This window comes from Rhodamnia argentea, chromosome 2, assembly GCF_020921035.1.
Source record: "Rhodamnia argentea isolate NSW1041297 chromosome 2, ASM2092103v1, whole genome shotgun sequence".
In the NCBI taxonomy this organism is placed as follows: Eukaryota; Viridiplantae; Streptophyta; class Magnoliopsida; order Myrtales; family Myrtaceae; genus Rhodamnia; species Rhodamnia argentea.
Genome location: NC_063151.1, coordinates 22,667,047 through 22,688,234, shown reverse-complemented (window position 1 = coordinate 22,688,234; position 21,188 = coordinate 22,667,047). Strand labels below are relative to the sequence as shown.

Here is a 21,188-nt window from a genome sequence, read left to right as displayed (position 1 = left end):
ATGCATATCATTGCTTCACTTAATTTATTCGTTGCTTTTCACCAGGTAGGAGCTTGGATTGCAATATTCTCACACAATACCGAGCCAATTTTACTTTTGCCGATGTGATGATATAAGCATTAGATTTAAAGTGATCATAGTCTGATGATTTGGAATCAAACACGTACCTCAAACATTTGAAGATTCCATTTCAATTGAATACCTGTTGCCAATTTTACTGTTACTGTTCTGCTTTCCTAGGGCACTTTTAACCCTTATTAGATTGCCATAAAACCTGAGTGTGGCAGATCTATCATGATAAGACTAATTAGACTGCACTATCTTCAATTTGAAAGAGCTGAAATTTGTGTACTGCTGCCAATAAGGATCAAATTGTTCGTGTGATCTTGTTTGGAATTCATCTGTGCTATATACTATAAATATTGCCTTTTTATTCGATTTTTTTAAATGTTCTTACATTCCTTTCTATCATTTATGATAATACATTTTAAAAGAAAAGGAGATATAATAATATGTACAATTTATCAACTTGCAAATTAGACTGACATTCTGACCACAAAAAAAAAGACTGACATGCTTTGCTGAGTATTAAAATAATCGAACAAGATGAATTCACAAGTTGAATTGTTGCTGCATCTTCAAACCCTTTACCAGTCGATGTTAGAATTTCAAAATTTTCCAATGACTTCTTTATGACTGACACTGTGCTGGCTGGGATCTTCCATTCACTCACCAATGGCTTTGTCTACAAATTTTCTCAATCGTTCTTTGGAGGCACCTAGGACATGGCAGAGGGCAATTTACGAGAAATTAGCCGAGTCATCTTACCAATGCTGTAATCCCGGGTTAGTATTTCTCTGCATGCCACAGTTTGAATGAGCCACACGGTAATGACTGCCTCTGCCAAACACGTAAAAAGATGCATAATTACCATGACAATAACTCCGCGAAACTCCTACCAGTAGTGAAATTACATGTCATCTGAGTTCGTTAAAAACATATATCTACCACATGATCATCCATTCAAGAACTTGTTCCTTCACCCAGTTTTGATGAATTGGAAAAAGAAAAGGCTTGAAGGAAGAGGAGTATCCCAACTACATCTGACATATGGTCCTAGGGCTTCCCAGTCCATCCAAGAAACCATAATTGACAGAGAAAACCATCACAAGTTGAACTTAAAACCTTACACCATAGTCATTGAAATATATCAGATCTTGTTGGTACTCGCTGGTGTACATTTTGTTTCCTTTTTGATAATTTAAGAACTTACTAACTAGAGAGATTAACCGAACAATGTACATCCCATTCAACAAAACTTCCTTTTGAGTTTATCCTTAAAGGGAATAAGATTCTATGTAACCATTCTTGATTATATCTAATAAATAACGTATGGAAAGATACCTGAAATTCCAATCCATGCTCATCTTTTACGGCAAATTAAAATGCCATCACCAATTGGCACCTAAAATGCCAACAATGAGGACATTTATTCAAAGCTGCAAACTGGCGTAGTAAGTGTGCATGAAAATGACAGTTGAACATACCATGCTGGTGCTAATTCGGTCATCCCCCATCAATCTCCTATTAAAATTCCTAATGCTGATCGTCTTCATGTCATTTACCTACCGAAATATTACTGTTAGAGATAATTCTTCTCTAATAAAGTCTAAAGGTGCTATACTAGTTCACCACCGGATTCCACTATGCACGCGCAGGAGAGAGAGAGAGAGAGAGAGAGAGAGAGAGAGAGGAACAAGAAGGTTCACCATAGGGTCAGCTACTTTTCCATGCCAAAGGACATTATCTATCACAATCACGCCACCAACCCTCACCTATGACAAGAATTAACAACTCATCAATTAAACAGACATTGCAAAGCAGAAAAGTTCGGCAGAAGACATCTCAAAGCAATGGGAATTGTGTTTTATAAGATCCATCCAAGTGCCAATGCTTCTCAGTTAGATTAATGCTTGAAGATTTCAAACATCATCTGCAGTTTCGGATTCGAACTTGCAAGGTAAAGGACATGTAAATTAGACAAAGCTGTAAGAAGCAGAAGAAAGCTGCATGCGCCAATGTGTTTAAAAGCAAGCGTCAAACAGTAATTCCCTCACTTACAAGCTGCAGCAGCAATTCAAAATATTCCTCATTCATCCTCTTCTCTGCATCAACAAATGCGAAATCATAGCTGCAAGAAGGAATGCACAGATAAGTCATCTTTTCTAACCCTTCAATAAACAAGTACTGGCAACAAACCGCAACACAACACAAGCTAGCTTAGGATGAATAAATAACTTTTACAGAAAAATTGCAATGCGCAGCATTACTTCCTCGGGATGGGATTGACAAGCCGCAGAAAATTGGAAGAGCTTGGAGGTTGGAATTGTTTTGAATAAGCAAAGTTCATTTGGAGAGAAGCTCTTGACTTAAAATGCCATCATTGAAGCAGAGGAATGTTTGGTAAACAAAATACCGGAATCATCCAGTGTAAAGTAACTTTCACTTCCAATGTTCGACAAAACTATTGTTTGGTAAAATTATATAAGCAGATGAGTATTGGTACATAGTACACCTGAAACATCTGCTCTAAAGTGACTTTCACATAGATACTTTTCGCGAGAATTGTATCAAGAAAGTTTCTTAATTTTTGTCAATATCGAGCAGGACATTATTCTTTAAACTACCTGAAAAGGACAACTTAACAATCGCCAAGCTAGATAAATTTTCTTTTATATTGAACGATGACATAGACAGGATGATATTATTTGGTAACCTTATTAGGAATCAGAAAGATGGAACCACTAGTTTAACAGAAATACCCAAAGCATTTCTGCACCGCTCGACCAGCTGTGAACATGGACTACTGGTCAACACTGAGTAAGCCCTGAGAAAAAATGGTGCGCTTGCACGAGAGAGAGAGAGAGAGAGAGAGAGAGAGAGAGAGCAGCTGTCAAATTAGTCAGCACCGGATCTCAAGATGGCCTAACATCCGCAAGTGGACATGGCAAAGCAGAAAGAGAGTAGAGAGACAGATAAGCTAGAGAGAATACAGAGATCTTAGGGGAGAATAGATATTGATTGGTGAAGTGGAGATGGAGACTGCATAAACAAAAAAATGTTGGAACTAAGTGTGGATATGGAAAGAAGAGAAAAAGTCACTCATTAATACTAGAATGGCTTTCTGCAGAACCACGAAAGATAAAGCAGGTCCTCCGCTGCTTTCTAAGACCATTTTCAAGGCCATTCTTTTGACAAATTGCCTTTTTGTGCAACAAGGGCCAATTGCAAGGCCAAAGGACTCTCACCACTGAGAAAGCCTTATGAAGGTGTTCACAAGCGTACCCACTCCGCTCAAAGGTTCCAAATGAGAAGAAGAGCAAAAGAAGACGCAGGACAACTATCACTAAATGAGGAGCAATACTTCTTAAATTAGGTACCTGCAAGTTTCACCATTCAAAATAAGAGAGTGCAGAGTGTCCGACGCTAGTCCATGTCTCACACTTACCTAAACATGAAATATGAGGCTTCAACCACATAAAGTATGAAATAAAATGCAGGGCTCGAAAAGCAGATCTTCTTTTCTAGGGATGCACATTTGATAGAAATCATGTCCATTATCAGTATGCTTGCTAGAAACTGCACATGCTGAGCAACTGTCACAAAAGAATATTTCTCCTTCACTTTGAGAAGGAAAAGAAAAGTACAGATCTTTGAACAGTTCCTGCACAATTCAACTCACAATGCATTTCACAACCACAAGGAGTTCATGGACCGATTCTAGCTAGAAGAAAGGTAAAGAATATAAATTACCTTGTGTGAAACCCCAGCTAGCTCATAATACTTTTTAGCAACCTCAAGAGACTTGGCATCCCTTTCACAAGCCACCAAGAAACCTGACTCTGGCAGGACAAGTGCAACAGCCAAGGAAGAGTATCCCTTGAGTGACAAAAAAAGTGAAAATGTAATTAATCACTTTGAATCGAAGTATTCCAATTGAGACACAAATCCCGAGTCAAAATCTTAAATCTATGAGACAAAAGATTCAGTGAATTACCTAGCATTAGATATTGAATGACATTCATACATAGAACTTGTGAAATCTTGTGAAAAAAATTTGTAAGTATTCTTAAGTAGTTTAGAGGTAATGCCAAAAATATCTAAATTACCACTAGATATTATCATTTCCACAAGTAGGGTATAGAGATTTTGCTACGCACTGTTTTTTTCTCAAAAGACAAATACATAGACGTGTCTAATTTGAACCCAATTCTTCATAACGTTACAGTAGAATGGACAGATCTATATCCAATCAGTAGACTCAGAGTCCTTGTATTGTATCAACTTTTAAAAATATAATAAAGAACAAATAGATTCTAATAACTATGCTCTGAATGTATATGAGGTAAGAGAAACAGTTGTGAGGGCTTATCTAGCTCCCCCTTCCCCCCCACCCCAAAAAAAAAAAACAAAAACAAAATAAAAAATAGTGATGATTCAAGATAGATTGATTTTGTCCCGTTTTCCAATTGATTAGAAGGGATGTCAGATAGAGATTGAACAAACTGAATTGTAAGGAGATCATTTAAAGACTAGCATAGTTTATAGTTCTTCCTCCTCAAATGTGAATAACTAGTCAGCTCATGAAAGCAATTTTTCAAGAAGAGAATGCATACAGTGTAAACTCCAACTTCTATACATCGTTCTGCTCCGAGAATCTGCACAAGCATTGCAAGTAGTTGTGCCTGATCTGGCGAAACCTAACAAAAGAAGACAAGTCATCAGCTTAGATATGTTAATAGGGTAATATGGATAAGACCAGCTTCTTCAGTGTATCATGTGAATTATTCTGTGAGGGCATTGTTATATGCTTTTTGATGAATGAACTTTGCATCTTAACATCCTCAAGAAACAGGAGGTGATGGGATAAGAAAAATATAAGTGCTAATAGAGGATTCATATTTTCCAAGGAATGACTGGATCTTAATGGAGAGAATTGCCTTTAATCTCAAGGATCTATATTTACCAGGACTCTACCATGTGCAGCGATAGCATCTCTTTGGTGCAAAACCTGGAGCACTTCCAGGATATGAGTTGAATTATAGCAGTAGCAATGGAAGAGGTAAATTGGAATCCCCACTTTTTGGAGGTAAATGTTTTCCAATCTGGTCAGAAGGGAACATTTACGAAAGGTATTGCCACCATCACATATCAAAGCAGCTATGTAATGGGTAGTGCAATCCAAACCATAGATTGCCAACAGTTTAGCATTTTCAAATGAGTATGACAAACAAAACGAGATGAGAAATCTTTATAAAGGATAGCCAATGGAGACTATTACATGGTGATGAATGCACCATTGAGTTGTCAACTGTTGAGAATAAAACTGGAAAACTGAGCAAGGATATTGCAACAATTGATGCTTGAGTAATCCACGGTTAGCAACAAGAGTTCTTTTAATTCTCTTATCTGGAAGAACAAACAGCACAAGACGCAATATCAACTCCTGGTAATTGAAAATGTCCGGCCAACTCTATTCTTTATCTTCTTTTAATATAGGAAAGCAAAGCCACCAGAAAATGTAAGAGAGCCATGAAAAACCTGCATCTGACTACCACGCATCGATGCTGTCTCCTTGCGAAGTTGCTGTAAAATCTGCAACAAGGAAAAATTCATAAAACAAAAAGAGATCCCTTGAGTATATGCATTGCACTGTGCAAGCAAGAGATACAAAAGTTAAAAACGAAAAAAAGGCACGCAAAGCTTAACCTCTGGTTCTCTAACATTGGACAGAACATAGTCGTAAAGTTGGGGAGTGATGCTGATAACCTGCTTATTGCCATAACCCCTGTCCTCCAAAACCACATATGGACTGGAAGACCCGAAGCAACAGCATCTTCCCCGACCCAGTACCGATCCATTCGGAGCTATCGACTTCGAGGAAGGCAGGAATTTCCCTGCTGCCCTGACTGGAGGCAGAGCACTATGGGAAGCAACAACAGACGCGCAACGAAACATTGTCGGGGTGAACTTCATTCTGATTCGCGGTACCAAATCCTAAGTGAGCTTCAGTCTCCAAATGCCTTCAACTTGCACCGACTCATCCTGGACCCAATAAAACTCTTCAAGTCCCACGCTTTGCTACATTCACAATGATTGAAAAAGCAACCAAACGGGCAAAGGAAGAAGGGAAAAGAAACCGTCAACACGTCCTGCTCATTCCCCAAGTAACGTCAAAGAGAACCTCAAGGCACGAATCCGACGCATTCCAGAACAAATCATACTTGAACCCAAACAGCCTGCTATTAAATTATCCATAGAATCGCCAGGTTCGCTTAGGATAGGAGGTTACCTCATTACAACCCGGTTCAACCAGTTGAAGAACAAGTTTAGCCTTTACTCAACCATTGTTGTCTTGTCCGGATACAACAAACACGGCGAAGAGAGGGAATCGAATCGAGCTAAATCTTCTTTTTCCTTTTGGTCAGAGAATCGAGCTAAGCTGAAGTAGTCATTCACCGGAGCGAGAAAGAAATGAGCTGCGCCTGCGAGAGGGGAAACATGTCACCGAAAAGCCCATCCATAGAGAAGGCTCGGATTTGGGTTCAAGTCATTTAGCTTGATTCATGGGCTTTTGGATCCGACCTGTTCTGTTCGGGTCGGGTCTCTGCTCCCTGAAGGAACGATCTGTCCCCTCCGCGATTTCTAGAGTCTCCAGCTCGAACGCGAGTGATTCGACTTGAAGAAATGGAATGCACTTCACCCTTTTGACTTCTGCGAGCTCTGCGAAATGTGGATCTTCTCTTCTATTCATTCCTAAGGAAGATCCCTAGTGTTCGTCGACTCGTGAACGTTCGGAAAGGCGTCTCCTTTTTCGGGCTTGATCTCCTCTTTGCTCCGACCTCAAACTCATGTACCCTCTTCGCTCTTAGCTTCGAATTTCACCGTGGGTGTTTTGATTTCTTGTTTTTTCAACTTGTAAAATAATTGCTTTCACTCGTTCGTTCTTCATCTGGCGACGAAGATCATGTGATTGATCGTGCTTGCTAGTTCACGGTCTCTCATCACCATCTAAGTTTATCAGCAATTCCCAGCAGTTTCTGTTCGGATGATGCGCCATTTGGGTTGCTTTAACCGATCCTCGAGCTTGAATTCTGCACTATCATGAGTATTCCTTCATATGCTTCGAGTATCCCGAAGTCGTTTCTTGCATACCCAGGTAGCAATTTTGACTTAGAATCAGGAACCATCAGAAGAACTCGAAAGCCCAAAAGCTCTCCACTTCACCCGGTCAAAATGCTCAAATCCTTCGGTAACCATGTTCGCTATTTCTACAAGTTGCATCCTTTCTTAGCTTTCTCGATTTCCTTGTCATTTGGGATCACAATTCTGGTAATTATATCTGTATATCAGTCGCGGTATAGCGCCATCGGTAATTATCGAGAATTTGATGCGACTTTGGAGAACTATCCTTTCACCAATCTAAAGAACCTCGTGATGGTGGCTGGGCATTCTATATATACTAGTAAGAGTTGCGAGAAAGTTGATAAGGAGGATTCTTGGTTTTTGGAGCCTTATCAAAAGAATCCCGGTCAAGCTGCTACTTTTTTAGATCATATAGAACAAGGAATTGAAATAACGGCGAAAGATGAAATGGCTTTGCTATTATTCAGCGGTGGAGAGACACGTAAAGACGCTGGTCCTCGAAGTGAGGCGCAGAGTTACTGGGCTGTTGCTGAATCTAGAGGATGGTTTGGTGAGTGCTCATTGCTGGTCTGTCTGGCTTTAGCTGTCTTGAATTGAAGTTGTACCATTTTAATTTACTTCAACCACACTTTTGTAGTGGATTATGTGAATCTTTATGTATGGGGCTTTGGGTCATTCTCTAGTAATTTCTAATATATCACGGAAGTGAAATGATAATGCCAGACAACAGATGTGATTGTAGTTTGCATATGCTAGTTGAGGCTGGTGGTTAGTTTTCCGGTGCTTTTGAAAGTAGCCAGGCTAATACTATTTAGTGTTGCTTCGCTTCTAAAGCCTTTTCTAGTTCTTTTTTTTTTTTTGGTGAGGAGCCTTTTCTAGTTCTTTGGTCCTCTTAATGTGAAAATTCATCTCTTGCTGTTGGATTAACACTACAAGCATCATCGCTTATTGTGATATGATTGAAAGAGATGATACTGCCGGACTTCAAGTTCAGTGGTTGATGCATCTACCATTACTAGTTGAGACTGTTGGTTAGTTTTCATGTGTTCCATAAAAGTAGCAGAGCTAAAGCTAGAAGAATTCCTCACTTGGACAACTTTAATTAAATTGCTTCAAGGTCTTATGCTTAAGGTTCATTTCTTTCCATCTTATTTCCACTACAAGTATCATTCTATTGTCCCATCCAGAACCTCTGGTCTTTTCATTGCAAGCCCGTCAATTTCAACAAACTAGCTAAAATAATTTCCATGTCGACTGCATCCTGTCATCCCAACGCAGAACCATCTGGCTGCTTCATTTTTCAGTGACATTCTTGTGTCACTTTCATATTCTCATTGAATATATCCAGTCATCCTTTCATTTTCACCTCCTTTGACACATCATAGCTCTCAACAACCTTCCAGTTCTTGCTGCTGCTAGGCTAAGTGATTGGCTGCTCTTTCTTGACTTCTTCAGTTGCCTCCTATTGGTGGCCACTGGGAATCACCCTCTTAGTAACACTTTCTTGGATTTCCTGCCACAAATTCTTTTTGTTCCTCTCAAATGGAAGGATGAACAAGAAAACTGTTCTGTTTCTTGAGGAAGAAACCCAGAGAAAAACACTATGAAGCTAAAAGGGCAGGAGCTGATTGTCATTCTTATTTGGAAAATGGTTTTCTGGTTCTGCATCTGCCATTAGTCTATACGAATCTGCTACTTCTTTAGCAATGCCTCAAGCTTTGTTCATTACTTTTTTCATGTTTCTCCAATGCAAACACCATATTGTTTTGTCATCTTTCCCTACTATGGCATCCTAATTTAATCAAGTACGCAAATGTCATGCATCTGGTTCAAAAACTGTTCATACTTATCTTTTGATTGCTATGGTTGTAGGGAAGGAAGAAAATGTCAGATCGAGGGCCCTCACGGAGGAGCATGCAAGGGACAGCTTTGAGAATCTTCTGTTTAGTGTATGTAGGTTCAGAGAGCTCACTGGAAGATATCCTTCTAATATCACTGTAAGTTCTCTGTTCCACAAATGCTACTTATTTTAGTAGGAGAAATATGCTCTGTCAAGGGCCAAAAAAGGGTATTGAAGGCAGTGTTGTCAGTGTATTCCTTGAAAATGAAGTAAAGGATATAGGAAAATAGTAATATAACGAATGAGAACACTCTTCTCTCATGGGTTCACTTGAGCATAAGTGTCCATTGCTCAATGAACATTTGAAAAATGGTATAGTGTTCATGCCCTTTCCACATATTTGTGTCCATCTGTAGCTTGTGTTCTTAGGTTTTGCAATGAATATAAGAATCGGGAATGATCATTGGTGTTGAGGGCCTTTTACTTCTTCTTGAAGTTAAGAGCGCTTCATATTTATGACAATGGACGTTTGGGGAAAGTCATAAACCAATGGATGTCACTCTATCCACTTGGTCGGTATTGTCGAGACAACACGACTCATATCTGAAAATTTCTAATTTTCACTGTTGATCAGAGCATCTAACCAGCGTATTCGATAATAGTTGCGTTTTGTTTGTACAGAGTCAATCTTAATTGCTTACTGGTATCTAGGTTGTGAGTTATGATTTCAAGGAAGAAAGATTCGCTCATCTGCATCGCACTGCTATCGGATTCCCGGAGTCAAGATTCTTTTACGTAGGAACCCCAGCTTCATCACTTGCAAGAGAGAAAGCCAGGAAGGGCGAGGCGCTGGTGAGGCAGCAATTTCGGGAAGATCCTTACGGGTGCCAAGGTTCATTGCATCGTAAGAAGCTAGGCCGTGATCCTTTCCACCGAACAATTCCTTATCCTAAAGGTTGCCCTGAGATGCAAGGTCTGTTCAGATATTGCGGAGCAGCACTCTATCCAGGTTGGCTTCCCTGGATGTCATAGTGCTAATTGTTACTTTCGTGTAAGCTGGAAACGATGCTGATTACACACATTTTTTTGCCTTTCCATGTTCTTAATAAGACCTGCATGTCTATAGGAAAGAGAGATGACCAAGGAGTTAATGATAGCATGAGTTTTTTTTATGCTGTAAGCTCGTGAACCAAAAAGTCATTTATTAATGTGTGTATGTAATAGAATTTGACGTACTTGGACAATTATATGAAGCAAAGCCAGTCCAATCATCTTTAGTTTTCCACCCATATGTTGGTGAGTTATCCACACTTACAATTGGTAGACGGTGAAGTATTTTGTCCGGTTTTCTTTGTTGCATTTCAAATCTTTGACGATTAACAATCGACCCGCTCGGGTTTCCAAGCATTGCAGCGCTATCTGTGAGCTCAAGGCGATTAAAAATTCCGCAATTTTGACTTCAGGGCTAACAGGGTCATCCCGAATATGAGATTGCTTTGAGAAAGAGGGAAAGGAAACCGTCTTTGGAAGAGTCTGCCGTCAAAGCATTGATATTCACTCGCATTGGAGTCTTCATTTAGTGGACAACAGTGATTTTAGTGGTTTTATCTTAGGCAAAAATGAAAAATAGAGAGAGGGATAGGAAAAAAAAGGAAGTTTTAGAGTTAGTAGCTTAGGCCGTAATCAAAGGACTTGAGCTAAATGAGAGTAAACGCAAACATCTTGGAGGGCCCTTTTCACCAACTACTGCTTGTTGGATGCCTTTTCCCCCTTGAAAAATATTGTTTGGACATTGCAAGTATATTGTAGGGAAAGGCTTTCGAGACAGCCTGACAAGATCGTTAGTTATTTCTGGCTGTAGATCCACGCACCATCATCGTGTGTTTTGCATAAAACGCTCATTAATTAGAAAATCATAAGGCCGGAAATAATGACAGTGCTGTTGGGCAGCAGCTTCCTATGTTGTATATGTCGATAAGACTCAAAAGACAACACTCCATACCCCGATGATTGGAAAACCTTGTTCATCAAGATTTGCCTAGCACAAATGGAGGGCGTCACTTGAGCTTATATGAAGAATCCTTTTTTTTTCCTGAAGAAATTACTTTGTAAATTTGTGAAAATCGAATGAATTTTCGTGAATTATCGTGGTTGCCCATAATTTCACTTCAAACTTAAATTTGGACTAAGTTTTTCCTATGTTGGTGGATGACATGGTTGGTAAAGCTATTCATGGATGAACTTTGATCAAATAAGAGAAAGAAAGTAGAAGTTGATCGATTGAGTCAAATTGTCCAAACAATATGTGTTAGTGGATCAAATGTTGAATTATTCCTTGCTATTTGGAACTCCTAATGAGATTCAGGGACGAGATTTAAGCACCAATCGCAACTAATCACTATAACATCAAGCGGATCATGTCTTTAATCCCTGTTATTGCATTTTTTTTTTCGCGCGTTTGTTTTTGCTCAACGACCAGCAAAAAGAAATTTAATCTTTTGCTGTCTCATCAAATTCTAGGACATTAACCAAATTTTAGATAAAAACTATGAAAAAATCATTTAAGAATCTACATGTCGACATTTGTATGTTTGTTTGTAAAGATTTCATGTTCTCAGAATTGAATGAAAATGAAATTGCGTGTGCTATAAGATCTAAAAGAAAAGCTAAAATGTAGAAGTCGTTCTTCCCAAGTAATTTTTTTTTTCCTGAATCAAAAGTGCCTGTACCTGTCTCTGGAAAAACGTAAAAAAAGTCACAAATTTATTTCTTTGGTGCAAGTTCAGTTCTAAATCTTTTTTCGGTACTAATTCAGGCCAAACCTTTTGCATTTTTGCTAATTGAGTCTATCCAATCAATGTTGTGCGGAAATCGCTGACTTGGACACTAGTTGTCCTACATGACACGTCCGGCGTTGACATGGATATTTTTTTTAATATATTATATATTTTTTAGATAACTTTTTTTTCCTTCTCTTTCTTTTCTTACAATTTTTATTTTATTGGGGGCCAGCAAGGGTCGCTAGCCGACCACTGTCGCCCACAGGCAAGGGCAGTGGCACCCTACAGATCTGGCTAGGTGAGGGTCGCGGTGCCCTCACCCAATGCCGACGAGGGTTGCCGGCCGTCGCTTGGGGCCAATAGGGATCATCTGGCGACCCTTGCGGGCCCTAAAAAAAAGTGTAAGAAAAGTAAAAGAAGAAAAATAACTAAAATATGTCCACATCAGCACTAAGCGTGCCACGTAGGACAATCGACGTCCACATCGTTGATTTTAAAATTAGGCAAATGGATTCAATTGACACAAATGCAAAAAGTTTAACACTGAATTGACATCAATAAAATGTTTAGACTACATTAGCATCAATGCAATAGTTTTATTTTTTTTTAACACTTTTCCCTATTTGTCTCTCAATATCATTCAATTTAACGATTTATCTAAACTCTTGCCTCTCTCTAATATCTACCGTCACTACTATGGGGATTGAATTGGAGATATCAATTTATTCACAATGAATGCGCTAAAATCAATACTGACTTAGGTAATAGCTCCCAATTTTTGAAGTTATCATTGATTATTATGAAGAAATTCCACAAGATCATGTCGTAAAAATGATATTAAGTCTCACCAAATTAATTACAAGAATCCTAAGAAATAATACCAACCACAACTTCTAGATAACTAGAGCTTGGGAGGGACTGTGGCTTCCTTATTTAGAAAGCCAATTGGCAATTAGGGAATGCTTTCCTTGTGTTGGTTAAGTGAAGTAAGAAGGAGAACTTTCAGCTAGATATGTACTCAAATTTAATCAACTAGGGCATACTTTACCAAAGTGAGCATGTACCAAGCAAATGAGAGAACAACAATTGGTGAAGTTTTTTACAATGGAAAGAGAGAGAGAGAGAGAGAGAGAAGAATGAATCAATGAATCAATGATAGGACAACATAGTATTCTTTTCTCCAGCAGTTGTGTTTTGGTTGACCTACCTATAAATGAGACCAAAATTGCATGACATCATGGAAATGTCCGATTAAACTAAGGAAGCTAATTGAACGATGACTTAGCTTTGATTCCTTAAAATATCAATACTCTCTAAACAGATAACCGATTGACAAAACCATACATGACCTGTTCTTGAAGGCAAAATGATTGAGACAATTTTGATTTCCATAACCTAGCACGCGTTGTATTTTTTCTTAACTATAGTCTATGGACAGGGGACCAAGCAAGATAGTAGATTCACCCCTAAGTAATAAACTAGTGAAGGGAAATATTCTGTGTTGAAACTTAACTTTGAAATCACCTTGAGGTGACACTGACATTTCTTCCTTACAATTGACCAAATCCTCTTTCAAATATAATTGCACCCCATCTCTAGTCCCTAATCCCCAACTGCCTCAGGACTCTTCTTCACTAGCAACCAACGAGGAGAACCAGCCCAATTCCTCCTCCTCAACTGCCAACATAGACACCAGACTGTGTCATTTTACTAAGATTGACTTCCATTCTCATTTCAGCTCTGGTTTCTTGGAGCTTTCTCTGTCTCTCCCTCCCTCTCTGCGTTTTTCCTTTTGGCTCACCTTGCCTCCAACTGAAAAAACTGAAATGAAGCGCCTGTCTCCTCCATCAGCGTCAGTCTCTCTCTCTCTCTCTCTCTCTGCTTAGCACTTGCAGTTGAAAGTTTAAGCAGCCTCATGTTTATTGTGTGTGCTTCTTGAACTTGTTTGGTCTTTCTTTCTCTAGTTTTGCCTTTGTGACCCAAGAAGAAAAAAAAAGACACTAAAGAAGGAGCTTCGGTTGCCCCCTCAATCTGGAAGTGCATGAAAAATCCTGTTAGAATGCGAAGAAAACCACATTGATCCTGATAAACTAGTGACTATGATGACTTCATGGATTGTGATGTTTAGCGTGAACCGGTGAGATAAGACCGCGGTGTCGCCATGTGCGATGTGTCGGGCACTGTGTTTTATGGTTTTCATCTTCATGCTATTGTTTCATCTGCACATATGCTCTTTGAAAACCTACATTAAAAAACCGGCGCCTTTCGTGTGTTGCAGAGAACAATCGGGCAGAAGAATGTTTCCGAGAAGCAAGTATTCCAATGACATGGAAAAGGCCCTCGATTCACCCATCCAAGACAGGGACTCCAACTACAAGAATCCGACCATGAAAGTGCTCCTTATCATCATTTTGTTCGGGTCGTTCCTCACAATCTACCGGTCCCATAACTTTCATTTGATGGATGATGACTCTTCGAGCTCTCCTTCCCGGTATAGTTCATTTCCAAGCATCAATTTCATTTTTTTATTTTCCTAAACAGGCTATGCTTTTGTGCATAAAACCTTCCGCTCATTCCGTCTTTTACCTGGTCATTTTTCTGTGATCATTTTTAATTCGTGCGACTTGTTCCTGTAAAGCATCCTGATCCTTTGAAGATGCTTGATTAATGCATCTTGTTCGGTCATTATCCTGATGCAGGATCTATATCAGATACTCTAGTGCCAGATACTGTTGTTAATAATTGATCGGCTTGGAAACAGACATGGTTTTTTGTCGCTATAGCCCATTTTGGAGCTAACCTGTTTTAACTAGTTCAATTTCTGCTCCTCCAACAATCCTGATTCACAGGCTTCCCACCACTGGCAAACTGTCAAGAGAGAGTACCGCCGCCAACCATGAGTACACGTCGTCCCTAGATATCGAATGGGATCAAATCTCGAATGTGATCGAGGAATCTATCGACAAGGACGAGTATGAGGTCATTGGCCTTCTCAACTTCGACAGGAACGAAACCAATCGCTGGAAGCAGCTGTTCCCAGAATCCGAGCATGTAGTTTTGCGCCTGGACTCCGTACGAGGGGACATAACCTGGGAATCTCTCTATCCTGAATGGATCGACGAGGAACAACATTCCCAGGTCCCAAATTGTCCTACCCTCCCTCAGGTTCACGTCCCAGGTAAACCACGCGTCCATCTCATCGCCGTCAAGCTTCCTTGTGACAAGTCAAGAAGGTGGTCTAGGGATGTGGCTCGGCTCCACTTGCAGCTCGAAGCAGCGAGGCTCGCCGCCTCTGCTAAGAGTTACAGTCCCGTGCGAGTGCTTCTCGTGACTGATTGCCTTCCCATCCCGAATCTATTCGCGTGCAAGGACTTGCTAGCAAGCGAAGGCTATGCACGGCTGTACGAGCCCGACCTCGACAAGCTGCAGGAAAAGTTTCTGCTCCCGATAGGGTCGTGCGAACTTGCCTTTCCTCTCGAGCCGAAAGGTTAATGTCTCAAACTGAGTAACAAATTCATGATTTGTATTGGACAAGTTGGACATGATCGGCAATAATCTAACGGTTGTTCTTTGTGTTTGTAGCACAATTTCACTCGGAGAGATCTCGTCGAGAAGCGTACGCTACCATCCTGCATTCGGCTCACGTTTATGTTTGCGGTGCCATCGCTGCAGCTCAAAGCATACGAATGTCGGGTTCCACGCGAGATCTCGTGATCCTCGTGGACGAAATGATCAGCGAACATCACCGAGCTGGGCTGGAGGCTGCCGGGTGGAAAGTCCACACGATCCAGCGGATCAGAAACCCAAGAGCGCAGCCTGGTGCCTACAACGAATGGAACTACAGCAAGTTCCGCCTCTGGCAGTTGACAGACTACGACAAGATCATTTTCATCGACGCCGATCAACTGGTCCTTAGAAACATTGATTTCCTTTTCAGGATGCCGGAATTGTCCGCCACAGGAAACAACGGCTCCTTGTTCAACTCCGGCGTGATGGTGATCGAGCCCTCAAACTGCACATTCAAGCTGCTCATGGACCACATCAACGAGATTGAGTCCTACAATGGTGGCGACCAAGGGTATCGCCAATTGTTCTAAAAGCTTAAACTGTTAGATGAATGCGCGGTTTAATATTCAATGACTCTAACAGGTACTTGAACGAGATATTCACCTGGTGGCACCGAATTCCTAAGCACATGAACTTCTTGAAGCACTTCTGGGAAGGAGACGATGAGGAGACGAAGCTGATGAAGACAAGCCTGTTTGGGGCTGACCCGCCGGTCCTTTACGTCCTCCACTATCTAGGACTCAAGCCGTGGCTGTGCTTCAGGGACTACGATTGCAACTGGAACGTGGACTACTACCGAGAGTTCGCGAGCGATGCAGCACACAGGACGTGGTGGAAGCTGCACGACACCATGCCGGAACATCTGCAGAAGTTCTGTCTGCTGAGCTCAAAGCAGAAGGCGGCTTTGGAGTGGGATCGGAGGCGGGCCAAGGGAGGGAACTACATGGATGGTCATTGGAAGATTGAGATCACGGACGAGCGCCTGCAGGCATGTTCTGAGGATTTCTGCTCCTGGGAAAGCATGTTGCTGCACTGGGGTGGAAAGAACAGGACTGATAATGCAGCAACTGATTCTTCAATAACACAGACAACGGGCAATCAATCCTTCTCTTCATTATGACTATGTTGTCATTCAATGTTGCTGTAAATAATACAAACACAAATAAATCAAGAAATTTAGCAACCTCGAGCTTTCATCTCGACGACACTCGAAGTTCAAATGATGATTTGAGGTTTGCGAACTTCTATGAAGTCAGACATTATATCCTCGCCGCGCGTAATTTTTCGACTTCGGTATATTTAAGCTACATGTCTCATTTCACTTATCACTTCTATAATGCCTCTAAATGACCATTTCATTTCACCAATTCCTTTCTATCCATACTTGATTTTGTGGGTTTTCGGTGAGATTTAGCAGATGCATGCTCATGGCTTCTGGTTTCTTTTACCTTTTTCTTCCTATTATTCTCGCTTGTCTGTTACAAGGAACTGCTTTCGAGTCGCGACACCGATCCGAAGTCTTCATATGGTTGCGAAGGATGAAACTTGGAGGAGAGGATTATCAGTTCATGAGACGATTTCCTGTTGAAATCACGCGATCAAAACTGCTTGCATATCCATAATTTTCAGCACAAATCATATCAATCAAAGTCAACCATATCCTCGATATGAGGACTAGACCTGTCAAACGAGCGGGCTGAGTTAGGTTGGGTCGAGTCATAATTGGTCCGATCCAAATAGACACATTTAGCCCCGTTTAGGACACATTTATTGCAATGCAAATCTAGTATCCCAACCCAACCTATATTTCTAAAATAATTTCATGTTAATCTAATTTAGAAAAACTTATACCCAAATTGAGGTGTGAGTGCGTAGTGAGTGAGCGTGAAATTGAGTGAGGGTGAAAGAGAATGACAGAGAGTTGAGATACGTCTAAGTAAGCAGTAAATCCATTTATGAACCATTTACAACTCACCTAACACTCATATTATGTCTAAATCCATTAATAACTCATTTATTGAATATAACTTTCCCATATAACAACTCAACTCATTATATATGGATTAAGAAATAGATTTATGAATCATTTTGGGGATTGCCAGTTCCTAATGAAGTCGTCAATAAATGCACACCTGATTGATTTTCTAGTTGCGGCTATGTTAATCGGTCCCCATCGATGATAGAAGGAATAGGAACCCGAAATAATCGAGATCTCTCTCGGCTAAATCATTGCCTTGATAGGTCATCCTAACGATATGAAGCCCTCTTGATCGCCTAAGATCCTAAGTAGAATTGCGCAAAGAACTGTAGGAATCTCGATGAACGATTTTCCCACAAAATGCTTGGACAACCGAGGGGATTCGGATCGCCTAACGTTAGCATTTCCATGACATGCGTGACATTACTCAAATCAGACCGTCAAAATAAAAATGGACAGTCTGATTTCATTTGGACGGCTTGATTTGAGTCATGTTTGGGATTTAAAATTTTTCAAATCCCAAAAAAATTCCCACCCACATTTGTTCCCTCCCTTTCAACAAATGACGTGGCTCAAATCAGGCCGTTTATTTTCATTTGGACGGCCTAATTTGAGTGATGTCACGCATGTCGCAGAAATCTCAATGTTATAAAATCCAAATCCCAACTGAGGAGCTCGATAGAACCGTTAAAGGATCGAAATGAATTTACGGTGTATCTTTTAGGTCCCTTAATGTAATTACACGAGAATATGGGGACCTCGACGATATCTGACATCTTCATGTGACGTTGGGCTTCGATCGTCCCTCCCTGATTTTAAGGACATGTTCTTGGCTTGAAGGGTATGCTGGGATGGGCTACATCATGGGCCAAGCCTTCGGATTAAAGAAATAGTTGACGCTGCCGTGCAGCTCTAATCCTGAAAATAGGGGGCGAAATGAAAAAGAAAAAAAAAAGGAGGAGGAAAAAATACATAAGTTTCTAGATTGCGAGACGAAGGAAGAGAGAAAAAGAACACGTGGGAATTAAATTGTCTTGTGAATAAACCAACGAGGATTTAGATGGATTGTCCGTTAAAACCTTGGTTATGTCGAGGCATCGTGCTCAATTCTCACAACCATCACCTTATCTTGAACGATACAAATAGAAGAATGACTAAAGTTACCAACCGTCTTGTTCAATTAATGTAATGCATACCAATTGTTTGCTGGGTTGGATTTACATACGTAAATGTTAGTGGTTCAATCCCATTACTCCGTGTCACCGAATCATACAAATTGTTCTTGCTCATGAACATTGTCGCTTAGCTCGAGCATGCCTGTTTGAAGATTTATTTCTTGGAGAAATTTCTAGACATTTTCAGAACGCGACTTTTCATCCCAAGAAAACCCCGTAATCCCATGCAAAATGTTAACCATTTTCCGTAAAAAAAAATAATTAAAAACTTATATAGTAGTCGATAACAGTGATTGACTTAAATGGATGAGCATGTCGTACTTTGAAAGCACTGAAAAAAATCTTCGAAACAAGTAGAGGCACTTTGATCTCTCCGATCGTTGACGTCGCGGTTTTGTACATGTCCCGGAGACTATAAATCTACGTATATCTATTCATTGAGGTACTTGAGTATTTTCTATTAACTTTACCGTACACTATGGACCTTTTTTTTTTGTATCAACGGAACATTTAGATTGATTTCCTGCTAGATAAGTTGATGGTTTTGTCCCACATGATCTCATTTCTCCTCGAAGTATTCATTCACACTTCAATTCCCGGCATCCATGCTACGAAAACATACTTGAGAACAAAAACAAAGGAAACCTAAGAAGTGTTTTCTAATGCAAACAACCACCTCAATCTTGCCATGAGAGTCAAGTCATCAAGAACTTCAAAAAATTTTAATGTCGTGCAAACTATCGTTATATATACATAAGGAAAAACGTAGCTTTTTTCATAGCAATTCCAATTAATTTCATTCACTAAGTACACAAAAAATGGCCTCCCCAACCGTCAACACTTACAACACCCCCTCTTTCCCACCACCACCACCACCATCTCGCCCTTCTTCAAACCCGCCTCCGCCGGCGGCAACCCCTCCACCGCATCCCAAATCGCCACCGCCGTCGCCGTCGCGGCCCCACCCCTTCACTCCGCCGCCACCTGACGTGCACCCACCACCGCATCCCCACCCCATCGCCCCGCCACCGCCGCACCCGTTGCCGCCTCCGCCGGGGCCCGACCACCACCCGACGATCATCGTCATCGTGTTCATCTCGTGCGGGGGGCTCCTGTTCTTTGCGTTCATGGTGGCGGCTCTCTTCTGCTGGATGAAAAAGAAGAAGAAGACGGAGCAAAAGGCCAAGTTGATCCATTTCGAGGAGCACAGGAAGGTGAAGGAGACCATTGTTGAAGGTCCTCATGGCACGGAAGCCATAGTGCTCTCTGTAGAAGACGATGTGGTCTTTGATGAAGAGATTAAGAAGAGTGAAAAGATGGAGAAGGGTTTGCATGCCAAGAGTGATAATGAGGATTCGAGCTTCATCGAGATCGAAAGAGCTTCGTCTGATCCGTCTGACCATCACCGCGGCCGTCAAGACCACCCCGCAGGGCACAAGGGATAATCGATCACGTAACCGGACCAATTTATTTCTTACGTGCATTGTTTGCTTCCATCAATAAATTTCCTCATCCAAGGAATGTCGTGTTTTTTCCTGTTTTGTGATTCGTGATAAATGTAATAATCTTCAATCAATGGACTTGTCTAATTTATCACACCTTTCATTTATGTTTTTCACCGCATTGTGAAGAAAAATGAACGAAACTTTGACGAAGGCAAAGTTCATCCTTTTATACTGCGTTTGAACAAAACTTTGATCGTCCGGATATTTTTACAGGATTGGATAATGTCGGATAGGATAGGATTTTAAATATTCCATCCAATATTTGTTGACATCCGAAAATAGCATGGATTCAAATAGACATTATCTAAATGACTATTTGCAGGATTAAAATTAAAAATAAATCATGAAATTTGTTTCATTCTCTCACAATTCGCCATCCATGTCGGAAATCCCTCTTTCGAGGATTCCCTCTCCTATTGCTACATCCCTTTTGTCACCCTCAACCAACCCGACAAATTCTGCCTTGCTCTACCTCTGACTTCGTCGTTTTGGGATACTCTCGAGTTCGAATTCTCCCCCAGGCCCACGATCTTTGCCGCTGCCCCACTCTACCTCTGATTTCGCGGCTTCGGGATGCCTCGAGATCGAGTTCTCCACTAGTCCCACCATGTCTGCTGCCGGAGTCGACGCCTTCCTGCTCTGCAGCGAATCCATCCCTCTTGTTCTGCAAACCATCCAAAATCATTGCTCGATCACATATTCCCGAAGCTTCTCTATTTTCTTTGTAATCACAATCGAAGAAGAAGAACAGGATTTAACGCGGCTCAGTCAACCAAGGAGAAAACCCTTGAAAGCCTACATCAACGATGAGAAACCCCCAAATCGATGTATCGCCTTGGGGGGATTCCATTATCTTTAAATAAGATAGAATACATCTATAGAGATAAACATGAATATCTATTTGAAAGGAAAAAATGGTTGTTATTTCCTTCTTTATAGATTTGAGCCAAATCTCCTATTAAAGTTAAATTCTACTGGCTAGTTGTCGTTATCTTTCCAACACTCCCCCTCCAAGCTAGGGCAAAGATGTCATCGGAGGTCAGCTTGGTCATCACATGCTGGAAATTTTTGGTGGAAAGCGCCTTAGTAAATATGCTAGCCAATTGATCTTCACTTCTGACGTATGGAGTCTCAATT

At 40.7% G+C, this 21,188-nt stretch overlaps 4 protein-coding genes across 12 annotated transcripts; 3 read left to right on the top strand and 1 right to left on the bottom strand.

The window, feature by feature from the left end:
* Positions 1–693: 693 nt before the first annotated feature.
* On the bottom strand, positions 694–6,467 carry LOC115750724 (tricin synthase 1-like). Of its 8 annotated transcripts, none has more exons than XM_030688246.2 (11): positions 6,353–6,467; positions 5,770–6,141; positions 5,602–5,655; positions 4,677–4,760; positions 3,814–3,939; positions 3,441–3,508; positions 2,122–2,191; positions 1,770–1,835; positions 1,548–1,625; positions 1,405–1,465; positions 694–902 (listed from the first exon to the last, which is right to left on the bottom strand). In XM_030688246.2, the coding sequence occupies exons 2-10, from the start codon at positions 6,034–6,036 to the stop codon at positions 1,424–1,426; spliced, it is 855 nt and encodes a 284-aa protein (XP_030544106.1). In that variant the 5' UTR covers positions 6,037–6,141; positions 6,353–6,467; the 3' UTR covers positions 694–902; positions 1,405–1,423. The 8 variants fall into 8 exon arrangements, 7 of the variants coding, with proteins under 7 accessions (XP_030544106.1, XP_048130685.1, XP_048130684.1 ...); XM_048274728.1 differs by having other exon boundaries at positions 5,574–5,655; positions 5,770–6,037; positions 6,353–6,458; XM_048274727.1 differs by having other exon boundaries at positions 694–898; positions 1,401–1,465; positions 5,770–6,037; positions 6,353–6,457.
* Positions 6,468–6,582: 115 nt separating this feature from the next.
* LOC115750738 (uncharacterized protein C57A10.07) lies at positions 6,583–10,317 on the top strand. Its single transcript, XM_030688273.2, has 3 exons — positions 6,583–7,756; positions 9,079–9,203; positions 9,758–10,317. Exons 1-3 carry the CDS (start codon positions 7,165–7,167, stop codon positions 10,076–10,078), a joined length of 1,038 nt encoding a protein of 345 aa, XP_030544133.1. The 5' UTR covers positions 6,583–7,164; the 3' UTR covers positions 10,079–10,317.
* A 3,134-nt stretch (positions 10,318–13,451) lies between these two features.
* Positions 13,452–16,718, top strand: LOC115750726 (putative UDP-glucuronate:xylan alpha-glucuronosyltransferase 3). Of its 2 annotated transcripts, none has more exons than XM_030688251.2 (5): positions 13,452–13,678; positions 14,105–14,317; positions 14,676–15,313; positions 15,409–15,904; positions 15,976–16,718. In XM_030688251.2, exons 1-5 carry the CDS (start codon positions 13,653–13,655, stop codon positions 16,511–16,513), a joined length of 1,911 nt encoding a protein of 636 aa, XP_030544111.1. In that variant the 5' UTR covers positions 13,452–13,652; the 3' UTR covers positions 16,514–16,718. The 2 variants fall into 2 exon arrangements, with proteins under 2 accessions (XP_030544111.1, XP_030544110.1); XM_030688250.2 differs by lacking the exon at positions 13,452–13,678 and adding an exon at positions 13,751–13,963.
* Positions 16,719–19,364: 2,646 nt separating this feature from the next.
* On the top strand, positions 19,365–19,991 carry LOC115750708 (protein TRACHEARY ELEMENT DIFFERENTIATION-RELATED 7A-like). The gene has a single exon (XM_030688222.1). The coding sequence runs from the start codon at positions 19,365–19,367 to the stop codon at positions 19,989–19,991; it is 627 nt and encodes a 208-aa protein (XP_030544082.1).
* Positions 19,992–21,188: the final 1,197 nt, after the last annotated feature.

Bases quoted from the DNA above. Each gene is read 5' to 3' on its own strand.
- LOC115750724 (XM_048274727.1), bottom strand. The intron at 4,761-5,601 runs GTTTTTCATGGC...TTCTTTTGTTAG, and splicing joins TGCGTGGTAGTCAGATGCAG to GTTTCGCCAGATCAGGCACA. The intron at 2,192-3,440 runs GTACCTAATTTA...TCCTTCTTGCAG, and splicing joins TTGAATGGTGAAACTTGCAG to CTATGATTTCGCATTTGTTG.
- LOC115750738 (XM_030688273.2), top strand. From the start codon at position 7,165: ATGAGTATTCCTTCATATGCTTCGAGTATCCCGAAGTCGTTTCTTGCA. The intron at 7,757-9,078 runs GTGAGTGCTCAT...CTATGGTTGTAG, and splicing joins TGAATCTAGAGGATGGTTTG to GGAAGGAAGAAAATGTCAGA. The intron at 9,204-9,757 runs GTAAGTTCTCTG...ACTGGTATCTAG, and splicing joins GATATCCTTCTAATATCACT to GTTGTGAGTTATGATTTCAA.
- LOC115750726 (XM_030688250.2), top strand. From the start codon at position 13,926: ATGATGACTTCATGGATTGTGATGTTTAGCGTGAACCG. The intron at 13,964-14,104 runs GTGAGATAAGAC...CGTGTGTTGCAG, and splicing joins GTGATGTTTAGCGTGAACCG to AGAACAATCGGGCAGAAGAA. The intron at 15,905-15,975 runs GTATCGCCAATT...TGACTCTAACAG, and splicing joins TACAATGGTGGCGACCAAGG to GTACTTGAACGAGATATTCA.
- LOC115750708 (XM_030688222.1), top strand. From the start codon at position 19,365: ATGGCCTCCCCAACCGTCAACACTTACAACACCCCCTCTTTCCCACCA.